Source organism: Podospora pseudopauciseta (genome assembly GCF_035222475.1).
Source record: "Podospora pseudopauciseta strain CBS 411.78 chromosome 5 map unlocalized CBS411.78m_5.2, whole genome shotgun sequence".
NCBI lineage: Eukaryota > Fungi > Ascomycota > Sordariomycetes > Sordariales > Podosporaceae > Podospora > Podospora pseudopauciseta.
In genome coordinates, this window is record NW_026946666.1 from 2,117,719 (window position 1) to 2,133,740 (window position 16,022).

Below are 16,022 nucleotides of genomic sequence, written 5' to 3' on the forward strand. Positions count from 1 at the left end.
TCCTTCGCACAGCTGAAAGCTTGCCACAGTTGAGCGCCCTGTGTTTTCTGGTCCCGGGATTGAACCGAATGCACATAATCAAAACTCAGGGATATGTTCCTCCGGGCCTTGCTCATGATCGCAATGTTTGGTATACAGCCGCCCGCGCAGCTAGGTGGGTCAAAGGAATCAATGTCAGATTCGAAGAGGTTTGCTGCAGCAGGCGAGAATAAGACAATTATTGTTCAGTAGAACACCACAGGGTGATGTCCATCTGTATCTCATTGTGGAAAGGGAAACCCCTATTCTCGAATCTACACAATCTAGATCTAGGGCCCAATCAACGCATTGTGGCAGAAGCGATGACAGGAGAGGGATTATATGTACAAAATGCTTATAGCCCCGCGCGCACGCTCGCTTGTGGTTCAGTGCCTCATCCGGTTTGGGCCAGTTTCCCCCATAACTCGCCTCGACCATCGTGGGTCTCACACACGGGTTGCATCAAAATTCTTACAGATTTCTCCTCACGTAAACACAGCTCATTTCATATGTAGACACGAGCTGGGCGAGGAGCTAACATGGATGTGACTCTTTTGATCCTCAGATGCGAGCAAATAAGCTTGTTCTAGCTGTGATGCATTGTCAATACAACTCCGTCTTTGCCAAGAAGGCAGCCGAGAACCACTCATCTGACAGAACAAGCAGACGCATCGGTTGAGCGGCCACATCATGTGGAGGACTCAGAGGCCGAGTCGTTCTGACGGATGAAGTAGGCTTTGGAAGCCTCGTAGGCTGACCAGCAGATAGCGGTGCTCGGCATGGTCGTCAACACTCTTGGTTGGACGCCCTTGAAGAAGCCCTTGGCACCCTCGCGTTTGAACAAAAGGCGGCAACCAGCCATGAAGCCATTGACGGTTCTGAGTTCAGCATCGTGTGCGCTGCCACGTGTCTGGAGCATGGTCTTGATCACGTCCATGGGCGTGGTCAAGGCCGCCGCAAAACCACCCGCAACCGCACCAGCTACACAGTGAGTGAATGGGTCATATGCCTTTGTCGGGTTCATCGAGGTCGAGATCGATTCGTACGCGAGAAACTGAAGCGCCGTAAAGGGAACCGTCATGGAAAGCGTCGTGGGGTACGAGACATAGAAGGCCTTGATGCCCTCGTTCTTGTAAACATACTTGGCGCAATCGGTCATGGAGCGGTAGAGCTTGGCCGACTCGGCGATCTGCATTCTTTGCTTGATGACTTGTTTTGCGACAGTTAGCAGCCGTGATATGAACCAGGAGAATCAGATAAGCCATACCGTCAAAGGGGTTCATTAGCGCATCGCTAGCAATCGTGGCGCACGCCCCACTGGTCGCAGCAGCAAGTGGATGATGGACGCCAGCCTGGTTCCCGCCCATGACATGTTTTACAGCTTCATATGTGGCGAAGTAAACGGCGTGCGCGGGGCCTGTTGGCGGCCGACAGGTTAGTTCAATCTCCAGGGAGCTTTTGCAAGACTCGACCGCAACTCACCGGCACCGACAATTACGCTGGACATGCCCCGCCACAAACTCAGAATACCTTCTGTGCTCGCCATCTTGTAAGTGCTCTGGAAGACTCCACTGTAGACCGAGCCGGCGCTTGGGTTGACTATCTGCATTCGAGTCTGTACGCCAGAGAAAGGTTAGAGGTCAAAGTCGCGATACCAAGTCGATAACGGAGGAGCTCGGCTCACCTTCACTGCATCGATAGGGTACACTGTGACTCTGGTTAGCCTTCTGCTCCATACGCGTCTCCTCCACGACAGGACTACCTACTTGCGCAGTGCTCGGCGATGCCGGCAAAGGCGCCGGCAGCCATGTTCTGCAACAACGAGAAGTTGGGTGGGAGGGCTTCATAGCTATAATTCTGATGTCAGCACAGCTTTGGACAGGCAGCGGGCTCGAGTCCCCAAGGGTAACCTACTCGTAGTCCTCTTCGGGTACGACATTTGGCTGGGCCATTGGGGAAGCCACGGCTCCCGTCGCTCCTAGATCGAGAGCCAGGGTGAAGACTGAAAAGAATCGAGGGGTGGAGAGTGGTCGAGTGTGTGGTGTTGAAGCTTCTGCGCCGCAGGATTCAGCAGCAGAAGTCGGTGACGCAATGCAAACAGCACAAAAAAAAGAGAGCTTCTTTCTTGGAGGTGCGCTGCCGGGTCACAGCGGGACCACTGAACCACAGAACCGCAAAAGCCCCAAACAATCTGTCTCCTCGCGATAAAGCCGCAGCCTGTCGTTTGTGTATGGGTGGGGTCGCCGAGAGGGATCGAGAGCGGCTCTTTCTTCCAAAATCGCTGCGGCTGGTGATGTTGTCGCTGGCGGTGGCAGGACGGTGGCAGGACGGGTCCTGTGGGGGAAGCAGATGAGCGGCTGGTGCTGCTGAGAGTTGGCAATGCTGAGGAATGGGCAAAATGGGCAAATGGACAACTCCAAATTTTTCTGCGACCGTTGTCGGCACAGTTCTTCCCCCCCAAATGGCCAAGACAAAATTATGGACCAGTCGGCCGCAACAACGGTCGGAGATCGGTGACCAGGAAGTTTTACCAATCGCCGGCCTATTGCACAGAGGCCTGTCTTCTGGAGTATCCTCTGCCTACCCCGCCATCTTTCCTGTTAGTGGTCCGTTAGTGTCATTTTGTGCTGGAACCCCCACTGGTTGCCGGCTGTGATGTTCGTCAAGATCAGAGATTCCCAAGAGATATGTCCGCAAAGGTCCTCGGCTAGACTTGCATCCTTGTCCGCTCTGCATTATCAGATCCGTGATTTGCGGGTCTCCGCCGGTCCCGAAAGAGCACGTTTTTCCATCTCCGAGGCACCGGATGAGTGTGAATCCCAAAGACTTTATAGGTCAGTCTCTCTAGCTTTCTGTTATGTGCGGTAAAGTGGTTGTGTGTATCCTGGACAGATACAGTTTATGAATACCAATAAAAGTATCGCGGACCTAATAATGCGATACCAGTTCTGACTCAGCCAGGATAGACGTTACCTCCGATGCCAAGCACGACAGATAAATACAGTCAAAGACTTGGGTTCCTGTGGATTGACTCAATAGTGTTGGGAAATTGGCTTGTGAAAGTCTCAAAGTCCCTGCCACCTCTGAGGTTGTTATGTGTCAGCTAGGTTGTTCATAAGTGATGGTCCCATCTTCCCCTCGTGATTCTCCTGGTAGTCTCAGATTCTCCGTCAACTATGTTTCGCCATGGTTAGGACTTTTAATGCAGGTATTTATGTCATAAAATGTGTGCTTTGTCGTTTACTGAACTCGCTAGCAGCCAGACCGTTCTGTCTATACTGTTCCTCTGGTACAAGTCTATGTTATCCAAAATGAAATCGATGTGATAATAATGCTTAAAAAAAGTCCCCAACGCCGCTCGTGCCTCCCAATCCACTCCCATGCAATGCAATATAAGCTAACACTCAAGAATTTATTGCCATAACTCATGATACCCGAACGCCTCCTCAGAGCCTCTTAGGGCTCTCTTCGTATCATTGTCGTAGAAGAAAAACCGCATTCATCAAACGCCGTTCCGAGTGAACTGGGCCTGGTTGAATTGATAAATCATGTCCACAACTCCCGCCTCCGCAGTCCCACTACCCTCGATTGCGCTGTTGTCCCTGCTCAAGGTTCTGGCCGGTGATGTCTGCCAGGCCGATTCATCCATGCCATCTTCATGGCCGTACACCTCTTCATCGTCGTGACGATTGACACCCTCCCTACCTCGTTCTTCATCTTCCAGAGACTCCTCGATGATGTTGCTTTCATCGGGGCGTCTGTTTTGCTGAACTCGGTGTGGATGCGAGGCCCGGCCCGGGTTCACAAGGTGCGATGGCGGCAAGTGATGCGGATCCAGGAGAATCGACGCCATGGGAGAAGGAGCCACCATACTTGGCCCAGGGCGCAGACCTTGGCCGGGAGCCCTGCTCATTGATCGAAACTCACTACGACCCATCCGGGAAGTCTGCATGTCAGCACCAAGAGGCGGCGAGTTCAGACCAGGCCAGGCTGGCGGAGGGTGAAATTGATTCCGCATTCCCGGTGGGAGATGTGATCCTGGGGCGCCCTTTGGGTTGAGAGCAAAGTTGCCATAATTCCCGATGAACCCGTAGTACGATGCTTCCATCTTCCCATGTTTGGCCGAGTAGTACTCGTCGCGTACGTCACCACCATCACTCGGCTTCTTTGCGTTCGCCATGGCCTTCTTGAAATCGAATTCGGCAAAGGTGCACACATAGCCTAGTCCGTCAATGTGAAGCGTGAACTCCCGGAAAAAGTCGATAATCTGGTCGCTGCACTTGGGAAGGCTGAAAAAAAGGACAAACGGCGTTGTCAGGATGCCCAAAATCTCCTCCAGAAAGATAACGATCTTGGGTTTGTATAGCTCAGCAAACTCAAGCTTAATGTCATAACTGTGCAGTCTATCCTTCCAGTGGTCGGGTTCGTAGTGTGTGTACTCGATCACGTTGCGCATGGCATATTCCGGGTCGAAGACTGCATCGTCCTGAGACTGCATGCCGTGGGCAACCGCCCAGATACTACCAAAAATGGCCGTGTAGAAGAGCACGGTGCGATCCGGTGTGATCTCGAAGCCGAGGAAAAGTTCAGGATCGAAAACAGATGCAATGGCCAACACGGTTGCCAACGCTCCCGAGACAAATGCGACGGATTTGGCTACCATCTCGGTCTTAACCTTTGGGAACTGATCCATATAATGCGTTGCAAAAGCTTTCGACATGTCCAGACGCTTTTGGAAAAGGTGTGGTAGCTCGTTGAACTCGCGAAATTTCCACTCGGCAAGGGGTGTATACGACCGAGATGACAATACAGACGGGTTCTTTTGGATTTCCTAACCAAGATGTGAGCTCACACTGGCACAATTACACGCCCATCAAAGAACTAGTGACTTACATGATAGTACATCAAAAAGTAATAGATGACAAGATAGAGCGACACGAAAGGCGATAACATTAGAATCATGATGCCAGCAAACTGGAACCGTGAGCGCAGTTTCTCGCTTATCTCCCCTCTGCGGTCGGCTCGCAGGAATTTCTGGTTGACCTGGCCCTTCTCGTCAAACACCATGTCGAGAACACTGAACATCAAAGTCCACTCCAGAGTACGAGAGAAGTACTGCCGATTTCGCAGGAACGGCAGCGGAATAGTGAGGTCCAAAATGTCCTTGTTGAACAGGGCAATGAGATAGTTTTCACGTCTCATGATGCGATTCGCAATGTCGGACGCATCTAGCCTTTCTTTGGACTGGCTGCCAATGAAATGTCTTTGCAACGGGGTCAAGGTGGTTGCCGTCTGTGAGTTCTGGTTTCGTAGAGCCATTACGCGTGCCACCACTTCTTGCCAGGTGATAGTCTGCATGTCGTGGTCCGGGATGTTAAGCAAATGTGTGTAAAAGTCACGGACATGAAATAGCCGGTGAAGGTCCAAGATATACTGGATTGCCTTCCATATGAAGTAGAATGCAAAGAGCCAGAGGCCAAGATTCCACCACCCCGACATCTTTCTAGTGCACTGTGGAACGATGATCTGCGAGAGCTTCTGGCTTCCGCGGACAAGACTGTAGTCAACACATTGCGTGAGGAAGGTCAAGAGGACAGCTATGAAAGCCACGTTCCTACGTCACGTCAGCAACGGTTTCTTCGTTTTGAGTCAGTTTCGTGAACGTACCCAAGATGCAGCACCCGTTCGGTTATTATCGCCTTGATACCACATCCCCTGTAATAATCGTAGACCTCTTTGATAAACTTGTCGAGGTTCTGGACATTTGCCCATCTCCATTCCGCCATCTTCTTCGCATCGAGTGATGCGCTCCCAGAGAACAGAGAGCCCGGGGCGCCGTTACCCCGGTGACTCTGTGTGAATGGCTCATCGTTGTGGAGGGGTTGGTGGGCTTGAGTTGTTTTCCATTTTGCTCGCGCGCTGGATGAGCCGGGCATGGTATAGGCAGCTTGTCGACTCTGCTTTCTTTTGGGCTTTCCTGCTGGGTGAGCGCCTCGAGGTTCGACCAGGAGCGAGGGCGGAACATCGTTGTCGGCATCGTCGTCGTGCGCGAGCCACATCGACCGGTCATTTTGGTGCCCCGGTGGGACTTTCGACGCCGGTGTCTTTCGTAAACCTGCTAGCGTCGCACGACTATCATCAACGGTGAGGCCCTCCACATGATCCAGATCATAGTCCTGGAAGTTGTGATTGAGATTTTCTTCGTCAAGAAGTCCAGCTCGCGATCCCCCGTCATATCCTTCAGAGTCGTGCCCTCGAAGCTCTTCGTAGAATGACCGCCCCTGTGTGGTGGGCATCTTTGAAAACAGCTTCGGAGGCATCTTTTCGCCTCGGTTTCAAAGAATGAAGTCGCCGAGAGTGCCGGGTATCATGGGTTAGCAAGATGGAGTCACAGATTGTGAGGGAAAACGCTAATTAGAGGCGCTTCACTCAGAGTTGTGCGGACGAGGTGGACGAGGTGGACGTGGTGGGGGATCTGTTGACAAGACAAAGCAGAAGAAGCTGATAAGGGTAGGCAAGGTGCAGAAGCGGCACTATCACACCTTTCAAGGTAACGTGAGATCAGTCAGGCGATGCGGCCATCTGCCAGCCGCTTCTGTTTCTTGTCTTGCGAAGAAGCATGCGCAGCATAAGTTTTCTACAACCACCAGTGCAGAAGGTTGGCGTTTGGTTGCCTTGAACCTTCCTGGTCAGCTGCCGCGCCAGAATGACGACGGATGGGGTCTGATTGGGAAGGCGGTGTGTTGTGAGAGGAATGCCAAGGCCCTTATCTCTTATCAGCTCTAGCATGCCACCATGCCAGCATGGCGATACAGCTTCCCTCCTGTAATTCAATACTTCATACATCATACCTTAACGAGCTCCTGAAGGTAGATGCTGTTCTCAGCATCGTGCCTCGCCAAACCTCCCTTTTTCCAAGTCACCACTCCGGGCTGCTTCGAATGGCTTCTTCAGGCTCCGCGTCAACTGCTTCATTAGCAGCAAAGACCCCAAACCCTCTGTCATCAAAAGTCACCAGCGTTCTGTCATCTTCCTATGCAGACACCGAGTTTCGAGGGGCACTTACTTTATTAGATGAACGGGGTGTCCTCAACACACCCGACACTCGACGCCAGCTTCGTCTGGCCCTGCAAAAGGAGGTGATAGATAACAATGGCGAAATCATCGATGAGTTCTCCAAGGTTTCCGAGGTAGGTTTTCTGGTAGATCAACATCAAGTGATATCGACTTACAGACTGGTTGACGTTGATTTACAGCAACTTCGGCGTATTGGTGCCACCATTGGCAGACTCAATGAGAGTTTCAATGAGATGAAAAGGGAGATTGGTACCGCTCATCAGGCAACATCGTCTAGTCTAGAGGAAGCATCACGTCTCATGATTCAAAAGCAACAAGTTGAGCAAAAGCAGACTCTTCTCAAAGCCTTCAAGGGCAATTTCATCCTTTCCGACGATGAGGCGGCTGCTCTCACGCTCATGTCAGAACCAGTCAATGACCTCTATTTTGCTACCCTCGCAAAAGCAAAAAAGATCACCAAAGACTGCGAGCTACTTCTTGGGTTTGAGAATCAGACTTTGGGCTTGGAGGTGATGGAACTGGCTTCAAAAAATCTCAACCTGGGCTTCCAGAAGCTGTACAAGTGGGTACAGAAGGAGTTCAAGACGTTGAATCTTGAAAACCCACAAATTGGCTCATCAATCCGGCGAGCTCTTCGAGTGTTGGCCGAAAGACCTACACTGTTTCAAAACTGTTTGGACTATTTTGCAGAAGCTCGCGAACATATCCTGTCCGACTCGTTCTACACAGCATTAACCGGGAGCTCGGCATCTGGCGTGGAGAACACCTCGATCAAACCCATCGAGTTAGTGGCGCACGACACCTTGAGATATGTAGGAGACATGCTTGCTTGGGTGCATTCAGCAGCTGTGAGCGAGCGAGAGGCACTGGAAGGTCTCTTCATTGGAGAGGCCGAGCAGATTAAGAAGGGCATCCAAGCCGGCAGAGAGAACGAAATATGGCGACTGGCGGACGAGGAAGGTGATGGTGCAAGCGATTTTGATGCCGTTAAGACATTGAACGATCTGGTTGACCGAGACGTCTCCGGAGCAGTCCGCATATTACGACAGCGGGTCGAACAGGTCATCCAGACAAACGAGGAAACAATCCTGGCATACAAACTCGCGAATCTGCTCAATTTCTACAAAAGCATGTTTTCGAAACTGCTGGGTCCTGGCTCGAGTTTGGTGGATTCTCTTGGGTTACTGGAGGCTGAAGCCCTACGGCAGTTTCGGTCGCTGGCTCGTGACCACGTTGCGGCTCTCCAGGGGGATTTCGTCCAGACTCCTACAGAACTTCGACCCCCAGAGTTTTTGTTCGAGGCGTTGGAGCAGCTGTCTGCCATTATGAAGACATACGAAACCTCACTCGCTTCATTTGCTGAAAAGGAAGCAGATTTTGAAACTATCATGGTGGAGGCCTTCGACCCATTCATGTCAGGTTGCACAACTATGGCGCAGACATTACAGCCCCCCTCTGACTCCGTCTTCCTCGTCAACTGCTTTCTCACAGCTCTGAATTCGCTGGCACCCTTTGAGTTCACGCCCACACGAACAACTCAGTTGCAGGCCAAATTTGAAACTGAGCGGTCACACCTTGTGGAAAGCCAGTATGCATTTTTCCGTAAGGAATCCGGCCTAGATGCACTCATCACAGCACTCAGTATCTTGGGCAATGGAGCAGAAGACGTGGAGAAGGTGCCGTTGCTTGAGGCGGCCCAAGCACCTGCACTGACACAGGCTGGGCAATTGCTTGATGATTTCCTACCCTCGGCGCTGATGGATGCCATGGAGAATCTTAAGCACTTGCAGGATTCCAAACTGGTCCAGCAAATCACCGAAGAGGCTGCCGAGAGGTTCTGTGTCGACTTCGAGCAGGTGGAAGAGAAGTTGATGTTGGCAGATGAGCTGGCCGAACAGAAGCAGGGCAACGCTGACGAGCTTCAAAGCTTACGGGCATTATTTCCGAGAACTTCTGGGGAGATTCGTGTCCTGTTGTCGTAGTTGATTTAGTGTCGTTGCAAGCTGTTCATAGTCCGGGAAAATTGATGGATAGGAAGATTTCACTTCCACTGATGATCTTGGATAATTGATGTTGCCCCAAATAGGACGTTGTGGGGCACTGTAACCGTAGATCGGCTTCCCAACGTCGACGTCACCGCCCCGCCGTTCTGTTATCGCTCCGATAAACAGCCCTACCGCGCGTCCGGTGCTTGGTGCCAGTCGGCGACCCCTGCCTCTCCCCGTTATCGACAAGCTCCAGCCCACTGCAGCCCACTGTAAGCACGGCCTCCGATTGCGACTTGCCTTGCGGACATTCCGTCCAGACATTGTTCAGCCTGGCGATCTGAATCTCGAGTTCCTAGTCGAAACCGCATTGATGAACCTACAGCACATGCATACGACGACATCGTGAATCTACCGGAGCCATTGGCCAGCTGAAACCCGGCCGACTCCCACCACATTTCTCTTCCCTCTCGCTGCGAATCCGTACACCCGCAACGGAATGTCCTCATTCACCACACATCATCATGTTTGGCAGTAGAACAGCCAGTTCTGCCATGTCCATTCTGCAGAAGACGTACGATGAGAGTTACCTGACATGTTCTACCGCCGTGTACTATGAGAGCCAGGTAGCCCCAATCCATCCTCCTTTCCGGCGTGCTTAGTAGACGGCCGCTGACGTATGTTATAACATCAGGGCAACGAGGACGAGGCTATGCGATGTTGGCGACAGGCCCTAGAACAACTATATGACCCTCACGCGAACAGAATACTCCCCAATTTCAACCCTCGCTCCGAGACGGAGAAGGCGCTGGTGGAGAGTCTTCGTCAGTTGGAACTGCAGTGTAAGGAGCGGATTGACCTCCTCGAAGCCCTTCGTCTTTCTCGTCTGTCGGCCCCTCAGCATGACTCGCTGTCTTCCAGCAGCAGGCCCAGCAAATCATCATCCGACTCCCATGATGGCGGGATACCTGGGCAACAGGACGGAGGTTGGATCGGGAATGGTACCATCCCTGCCGTTAACTACACCGACTTATCGCGACCAAATACTTTGAGGCGACTTTCTTCACAAAACAGGACATCCTCCTCAGAACAGGCTGTTGCAAGCAGCCGCGGACCACAACACGGAAGCATGCCGCCACCCCTCTCTGCTCGAAAGCCGCTGCCATCGACAGCCTCGATACCGTCGCCCGAAAGAAAGCCCTCGAGAACGTCTAGCTCTGAACGACACACAATGCGCACCACGCTACGTACGGGCACAAGGGACAAGACACCGAAAGCGACACTGCGACGACAGCCACCAAACTCATCAGAGGTCCCAGTACCAAGCAAGGCGGCCACCCTAGCCTGGGGCACCTTGGGCCAACGAGAGAGCCTGGACCAGCCATCAGGAAGCAGCCCCATTTCACGTCCAGCTCCGAACACTCCTACTGTCCCTGAACAGTCACGCAGGAGCCTTGAGCTATCCAAACGGCTTTGGGACAGCAACTCAAGAAGACTGGTGACGCCTCGAACGAGGAGTCCGAACAAAGACACCGATAGTGCGCCTGCCACAGACCCGCGGCGCTCTGGAGAGTACCCCTTTCCACGAGCGTCATCGATTTCAATCAGTGCAGCTTCAACCGCTCTGAACGCTTTGGCTCTCAAGGAAAGTAGTGATCGTCGTTCGCCGGAAAGAGAGCATATCACGAGGCTGCGGACCGCGCCGCCTGAAACTCCGCGAAGTAGGGCGCAGAGGGACATTTTGAACAATGACTCCAATATGAGCGAAGGATTACCGGATAAATCGCTAACTAAGGAAACATCGCTTGATTCCGCTACCGTCTCTCGCAGGTCTGCGGGTGCTTCACTCTCAGCGGCGCGAATTAAGTCCACGCCAACTAGATCTGGTAACAAGAGGAAAACCCCACAGTTGGGGCACAACAATGATAGGGCTCGACCAAGGAGAAGCTCCTCACCTGTGCTATCCGAGAGCTCTTCTTCTTCGTTCGAAACCCCTGCCCGGCGACCCTCTGGACAACACAAGCGTTCGACAGTGGAGCGACAGAGAGAAGCTTCACTTATCGTGGACTCGATCATTCAGCCATCGGAAAGCTCCGAAGACGACGAGCCCACCAAGGAAGTCAAGTCATGGAAAAAGCGCAAGGCGGAGCTCCTCAAGAAACTGCCGCCTGGGGTGGATGAACACGCCGCAAAGCAGATTCTCAACGAGATCGTCATCCAAGGGGACGAGGTACACTGGAGCGACATTGCGGGGCTCGAAATAGCCAAAAATGCTCTTCGTGAGACTGTTGTTTATCCGTTTTTGCGGCCGGATTTATTTATGGGGCTGCGTGAACCGGCGAGAGGAATGCTCTTGTTTGGGCCTCCTGGTACCGGAAAGACGATGCTGGCGAGAGCCGTGGCCACTGAGAGCAAGTCAACCTTCTTCTCCATATCCGCCAGCAGCCTGACCAGTAAATATCTGGGGGAATCCGAGAAGCTCGTCAGGGCGCTCTTCAGTTTGGCAAAGGTACTGGCACCGAGCATCATTTTCGTGGATGAAATCGACTCGCTTCTCTCGCAGCGATCAGGTTCAGGTGAGCATGAGGCCACAAGACGAATCAAGACGGAATTCTTGATTCAGTGGAGTGATCTCCAGCGTGCGGCTGCGGGAAGGGAGGTTTGCGAACGAGACAAGGAAAGAGGTGATGCAAATAGAGTGCTGGTTCTGGCTGCAACCAATCTGCCATGGGCAATTGACGAGGCAGCGAGACGACGGTTTGTCAGGCGGCAGTATATACCACTGCCTGAGGCGGAAACGCGGGCGGTGCAGCTGAAGACGCTGCTGAAACAGCAGACACACACACTGAGTGATGAAGACATCAACACATTAGTTGCGATGACAGACGGTAAGTTGGCCCTAATCCTATACGCTATCTGTTTGGTTTTGAACCTGTTGCTGATGCGTCTCATCTCAAACAGGCTTCTCGGGCTCGGATATCACAGCATTGGCAAAAGATGCTGCGATGGGCCCTCTCAGATCTCTTGGAGACGCTTTACTGCACATGACAGAGAATGATATACGGCCAATTGGACTGTCCGATTTTATTGCCAGCTTGGCCACTATCAGACCAAGTGTGAGCAAAGCGGGCCTAAAGGAATACGAAGACTGGGCGAGGGAGTTTGGAGAGCGTGGTGGATGAGAAAGTCCCCTTTGGGCCAATAGAAGCATACACTTTACATGTCGACGCGAGCCTGGAGACTTTTGCTTATCTGTTTTTTTAAAAAGCATAGCTCAGGAGTTCATAGGGGGTTTGTTGCTTTGGTTGGTTGGTTAGTTGGGGGCCAGGCAAGAACATAAACAGAGCAGCCATCTGCTCGTTAGGAAATAACACGAGTTCCCATAAGCATGCTTCCACAACATGGGGAGACATTATCTCCTGTCGAGCGATTGGCTCTGTCAGCCTTTGTCATGTTTCTGATGCCTAGTATTTCCACTCTTTGGTATATCTTGATGCTACAAACCTCCACCCAATATTGTATATATGTACACATGCACATGAACCATTCATGTTTCTTCCTGAAATCGTACACCTTTTTGACAGAGCCTAAAACCCAGACTCCGTCTCCCAATGCCTACTATCCGATGCACCCACCCCACTCCCTAACAATAACCCCAAGTCTTTTTATTTTCATTGCGTTTGCTTGGACAACCACCCGTACTTCTTCTTCGTCCTCAACTCGAGGATCAACGTCAGCGTCTTCAGCTCCTTCTCCACCTCGGCAGCTTCCGCCTTTACAAACTGCAGAGACCTCTCTGTCTTTTCGGCGACGTCCTTCAGGCTCTTCCTCGCCTCCTTTGCTTCTTTCTTGACCACCCTTTGCCTCACGAGCTCTTCGGCGGAGGGGATTGGGGGGCGGGCCGAGATGGGGAGGCCGGCGCCGGGGGCAATGATGTGCTTGACTACGTGGCGCTTGGACTTGGAGGTGCGCCAGCCGGGGCTGATGGCGACGACGTCGCCCTGGCGGAGGGAGTTGGCGGGGTCGTGGACGAGATAAGTTTTCGGGTCGTCAAAGTGCTGGTGGTGGTGAAGGAGGGGGAGTAGGTTAGTACAAGTAAGAGGTGAATTGGTCGGTGTTTAGTGGGGTTGAGAAGGAGGAGGAGGGAGGAGGGAGGGGGAGGGGTTTGGTCGTATATAGTACCTTCTTGAGGAAGTTGTTCCACTTTAGCCCTCCCACGCGCACTTTGACCGTCTTGTCGATCAGCCCTGCGGTGACGACTACGCCGTGAATCTCCCGCATGGAGTTCAGCTGGGCGAGGTTCTTGGCTATTGAAGAGGAGGCCATCTTGATATGTGTGTTGATGTGTGCGTGTCTGTGGCCCCAAAAGCCAATTGCTTTTCTCCAAGTTTCCTCCTCCGTTTGGTTTGGCGACCTCTTCAACGTCTCGGTTCTCGGGCACTCTTGTTGTGGTGGATCTGTGCCGGTGGTTCGGGAATTTGGCGGGTTGGCGGAGTCGCAGCAGCTCAGAGTTCGCAAAATGAGGCTGTCGTCTCCCAAAATTTTGGAGCCTGCACTACCAAAAGCTAGAGTGGACGTTGAGATGGACCGGGGTTAGGCGAACCACCGTGCGGGTCATTCCTGTAAAGATGCCCGCCAGCCTGTGTGCCAAGACTTTCCTTCTGCACTGTGGACGAAAGCTCAGCCTTGTGCGCTCTGTGCCCCTGTTTCTCAACTCAATTGAAAAGGGGTGAATGCAAACATCGAGATTACATCACCAAAGATAGAGCACAAGCTCGCCCCAACACATATTCCCATAAAACACAGCAGTTAAAAATTAGAATTATTGTGGCTATCTTGCCTAGTGCACTAGGAAAACGCCTTGCGCTGTGCCCTTGTCCCGTTGATGCCATTGTAGAAAAAGTGTATGCTTAGTTGTCCCCTCGTTACCATAAATTCGTGATTGCAAACAGTTCCCCTAATCCAAAATCCCACACCTTTATTGCAACTCCCATGAGGGTAAGTATCCAACACCCCTCAAGTTACCGATTGAGCTGCAGCTGGTCAAGAAACCGGTGCAGGGCCAATCGGTGATGGCGTTTCGGACGGCGTCCGAACCTCAGCGCCAACTGCGGCTATAATTTTGGCCCTCCTTCGTGGTGGCGGGAGTTTCGGTGGCATCTTTTTCTGACCAGCCCCATTGACGTGCAAGTGAGGTACAGGCACCGGTGGATGAACGACAGGAACCCCGTGCTTATGTCGGGGCACTTCTGGTAGTGATTTCTGCGCCCTCAGAGTCCTAGGTGGCGGCGGTCTGGGTGGGCTGCCTCCATGCTCGGATTTGCCCTTGGCCTGCGCTGCCATATCCGACTTGCGACTAGGTGTCTTCACTCCGGGTTTCTCGGACACTTTGGCGATAACACTCACGGCACTACCGGTTTGTGACAGCGAGAGGCTGCCGATTGGACTGAGTGACGGAGATTCCGGCTCTTCTTCAGCCAGCCATGGGGTGCTGGCTACTCTGTCGAGCAGGCGTATTGTTGTCGGTTCGGGAGGCATAAAGTGCGCATTGCCGGTGCCTCGCAGGATGTCGATGAGACTGAGAATCTGACCCCTTTTGTAATGAGGCGGTTTGCTGAGTTGGGTATAAGCGAGCAAAGGGGCAAGTACCCTCAAGTAAGTGTGTCTCAAAATGTCCATCTCGCTCGGCAAATCAAGCAAGTTCCGTATGATGACATCCAGCAGCACATGGAGATCATTTGTGTAAAAATACTCGTACGTTGCAGATGTGGTAAAAAGCAGGTACAGCAGTTTGAGAATGAGCAGCTGCTGAGAGGTCTCTGTTTCCCGGTTGAGAAGCAGTATGATATTCTCTCCAAAGGTTCGATAGGAATCTCCATGAACGCCAAGAAGTTTGATGACGCGATTGGTGGTGGGCGAGATGGATGATGGTTCTGTCGCTGTCGATGTCGCTGCCACCATGTACTGTTCATTCAACACCAGCTGAAAGGCAGTTAGCGATAAAATTCCCAGAGCGATGAAATTCGGTAGCACTTACCAAAACCCGAATAACAGAATAGTGGTAAGGATCATTGGCGTCATCGGCTAGGGCTTCGATGAGTTGGAAGAGATACGTGACGAAGCCATCGTCAATTTGCATCAAATCCTCGTCCCGTAGCCGTTCAATGCGGGACATCTCATACATCAGCTGTAACAGAAGCCGATGTAATCGGGAATCCTTTCCCCCACACCCCTTGATCAACTCCAGCAACCGCACAAAGCACCCTTCCTTGATCATTTGTCGGAATGTCTCCTCCTCGGCGCGGCCGTCGGACAGGAGAAAGTTGGCAATAACGTGGAGCGGCGCATACTCATCCTCCTGAAGCAGACTGTATATGATTTGGGTTCGCACATAGTCCTTATTGGCAGAAAACAGCGGGCTGTGTATTAACTGCTCGGAACAATTCGCAATCTCGTCCTCGTCGTCGAGGTATTCGTCCCGGGCTTTGGAAACCAAATCAAGCCATGAGCGCAAGGCGTTATCGAGAAGCTCGTAAGAATCGCATGGTGCAGAGAGGATCTGATTCAAGGCTGCAAAGATGGATCGCAATTAGCATGTTGTGTCTTGGGTCGAGCTGCCGTGCATTCTTCTTTACCTGCCCAGAATTGCTGCTCATTCTCAGCAGTCCAAGTGCCTTGGACATCGGCCATGTTCTCAGACGAGCCAGTGTTGTGAATGCAAATGGGTCATCACGATGGCTAGGTGTCCAGGTCGCATATAAGGAATTCCGAGAGGCGCAACGCACTTTGCGGTAAGACAATCCGGTGATCAGGGCGTTTTGTAGTTGGACTTGGGATGGTCCGCCTGACTGGTGGCTCTCTTGTGTTGGAGGGGCTGAAGCACTGCGCGTGACGGATCGAAATTCCCAATCTTCGGTTTGGCTGCCGAGACTCACGTTTCGC

The 16,022-nt window shown here is 52.3% G+C and overlaps 6 protein-coding genes across 6 annotated transcripts; 2 read left to right on the forward strand and 4 right to left on the reverse strand.

Moving 5' to 3' along the window:
- Positions 1-329: 329 nt before the first annotated feature.
- Positions 330-2,896, reverse strand: MRS4 (Fe(2+) transporter). Its single transcript, XM_062913144.1, has 7 exons — positions 1,933-2,896; positions 1,785-1,867; positions 1,703-1,725; positions 1,501-1,633; positions 1,286-1,435; positions 669-1,227; positions 330-608 (listed from the first exon to the last, which is right to left on the reverse strand). The coding sequence occupies exons 1-6, from the start codon at positions 1,968-1,970 to the stop codon at positions 707-709; spliced, it is 948 nt and encodes a 315-aa protein (XP_062764406.1). The 5' UTR covers positions 1,971-2,896; the 3' UTR covers positions 330-608; positions 669-706.
- A 255-nt stretch (positions 2,897-3,151) lies between these two features.
- On the reverse strand, positions 3,152-6,730 carry ATG9 (autophagy protein atg9). The gene is made up of 3 exons (XM_062913145.1): positions 5,686-6,730; positions 4,912-5,632; positions 3,152-4,849 (listed from the first exon to the last, which is right to left on the reverse strand). Exons 1-3 carry the CDS (start codon positions 6,336-6,338, stop codon positions 3,521-3,523), a joined length of 2,703 nt encoding a protein of 900 aa, XP_062764407.1. The 5' UTR covers positions 6,339-6,730; the 3' UTR covers positions 3,152-3,520.
- A 91-nt stretch (positions 6,731-6,821) lies between these two features.
- On the forward strand, positions 6,822-9,077 carry COG6 (Golgi transport complex subunit 6; the record flags this gene model as incomplete). Its single annotated transcript, XM_062913146.1, has 2 exons — positions 6,822-7,208; positions 7,275-9,077. The coding sequence occupies 2 exons, from the start codon at positions 6,822-6,824 to the stop codon at positions 9,075-9,077; spliced, it is 2,190 nt and encodes a 729-aa protein (XP_062764408.1).
- A 527-nt stretch (positions 9,078-9,604) lies between these two features.
- QC763_505570 (uncharacterized protein) lies at positions 9,605-12,478 on the forward strand (the record flags this gene model as incomplete). Its single annotated transcript, XM_062913147.1, has 3 exons — positions 9,605-9,706; positions 9,775-11,968; positions 12,042-12,478. The coding sequence occupies 3 exons, from the start codon at positions 9,605-9,607 to the stop codon at positions 12,260-12,262; spliced, it is 2,517 nt and encodes an 838-aa protein (XP_062764409.1). The 3' UTR covers positions 12,263-12,478.
- Positions 12,479-12,524: 46 nt separating this feature from the next.
- QC763_505580 (uncharacterized protein) lies at positions 12,525-13,406 on the reverse strand (the record flags this gene model as incomplete). The annotated part of the gene is made up of 2 exons (XM_062913148.1): positions 12,525-13,138; positions 13,263-13,406. 2 exons carry the CDS (start codon positions 13,404-13,406, stop codon positions 12,752-12,754), a joined length of 531 nt encoding a protein of 176 aa, XP_062764410.1. The 3' UTR covers positions 12,525-12,751.
- A 717-nt stretch (positions 13,407-14,123) lies between these two features.
- LDB17 (pre-rRNA processing) lies at positions 14,124-15,969 on the reverse strand (the record flags this gene model as incomplete). The annotated part of the gene is made up of 3 exons (XM_062913149.1): positions 15,716-15,969; positions 15,118-15,650; positions 14,124-15,062 (listed from the first exon to the last, which is right to left on the reverse strand). The coding sequence occupies exons 1-3, from the start codon at positions 15,768-15,770 to the stop codon at positions 14,124-14,126; spliced, it is 1,527 nt and encodes a 508-aa protein (XP_062764411.1). The 5' UTR covers positions 15,771-15,969.
- Between the last annotated feature and the right edge of the window lie 53 nt (positions 15,970-16,022).

Bases quoted from the DNA above. Each gene is read 5' to 3' on its own strand.
- MRS4 (XM_062913144.1), bottom strand. From the start codon at position 1,970: ATGGCCCAGCCAAATGTCGTACCCGAAGAGGACTACGA. The intron at 1,868-1,932 runs GTAGGTTACCCT...TCAGAATTATAG, and splicing joins GTACCCGAAGAGGACTACGA to CTATGAAGCCCTCCCACCCA. The intron at 1,726-1,784 runs GTAGGTAGTCCT...CCAGAGTCACAG, and splicing joins CATCGCCGAGCACTGCGCAA to TGTACCCTATCGATGCAGTG.
- ATG9 (XM_062913145.1), bottom strand. From the start codon at position 6,338: ATGCCTCCGAAGCTGTTTTCAAAGATGCCCACCACACAGGGGCGGTCA. The intron at 5,633-5,685 runs GTACGTTCACGA...GACGTGACGTAG, and splicing joins GAACGGGTGCTGCATCTTGG to GAACGTGGCTTTCATAGCTG. The intron at 4,850-4,911 runs GTAAGTCACTAG...CATCTTGGTTAG, and splicing joins ACTTTTTGATGTACTATCAT to GAAATCCAAAAGAACCCGTC.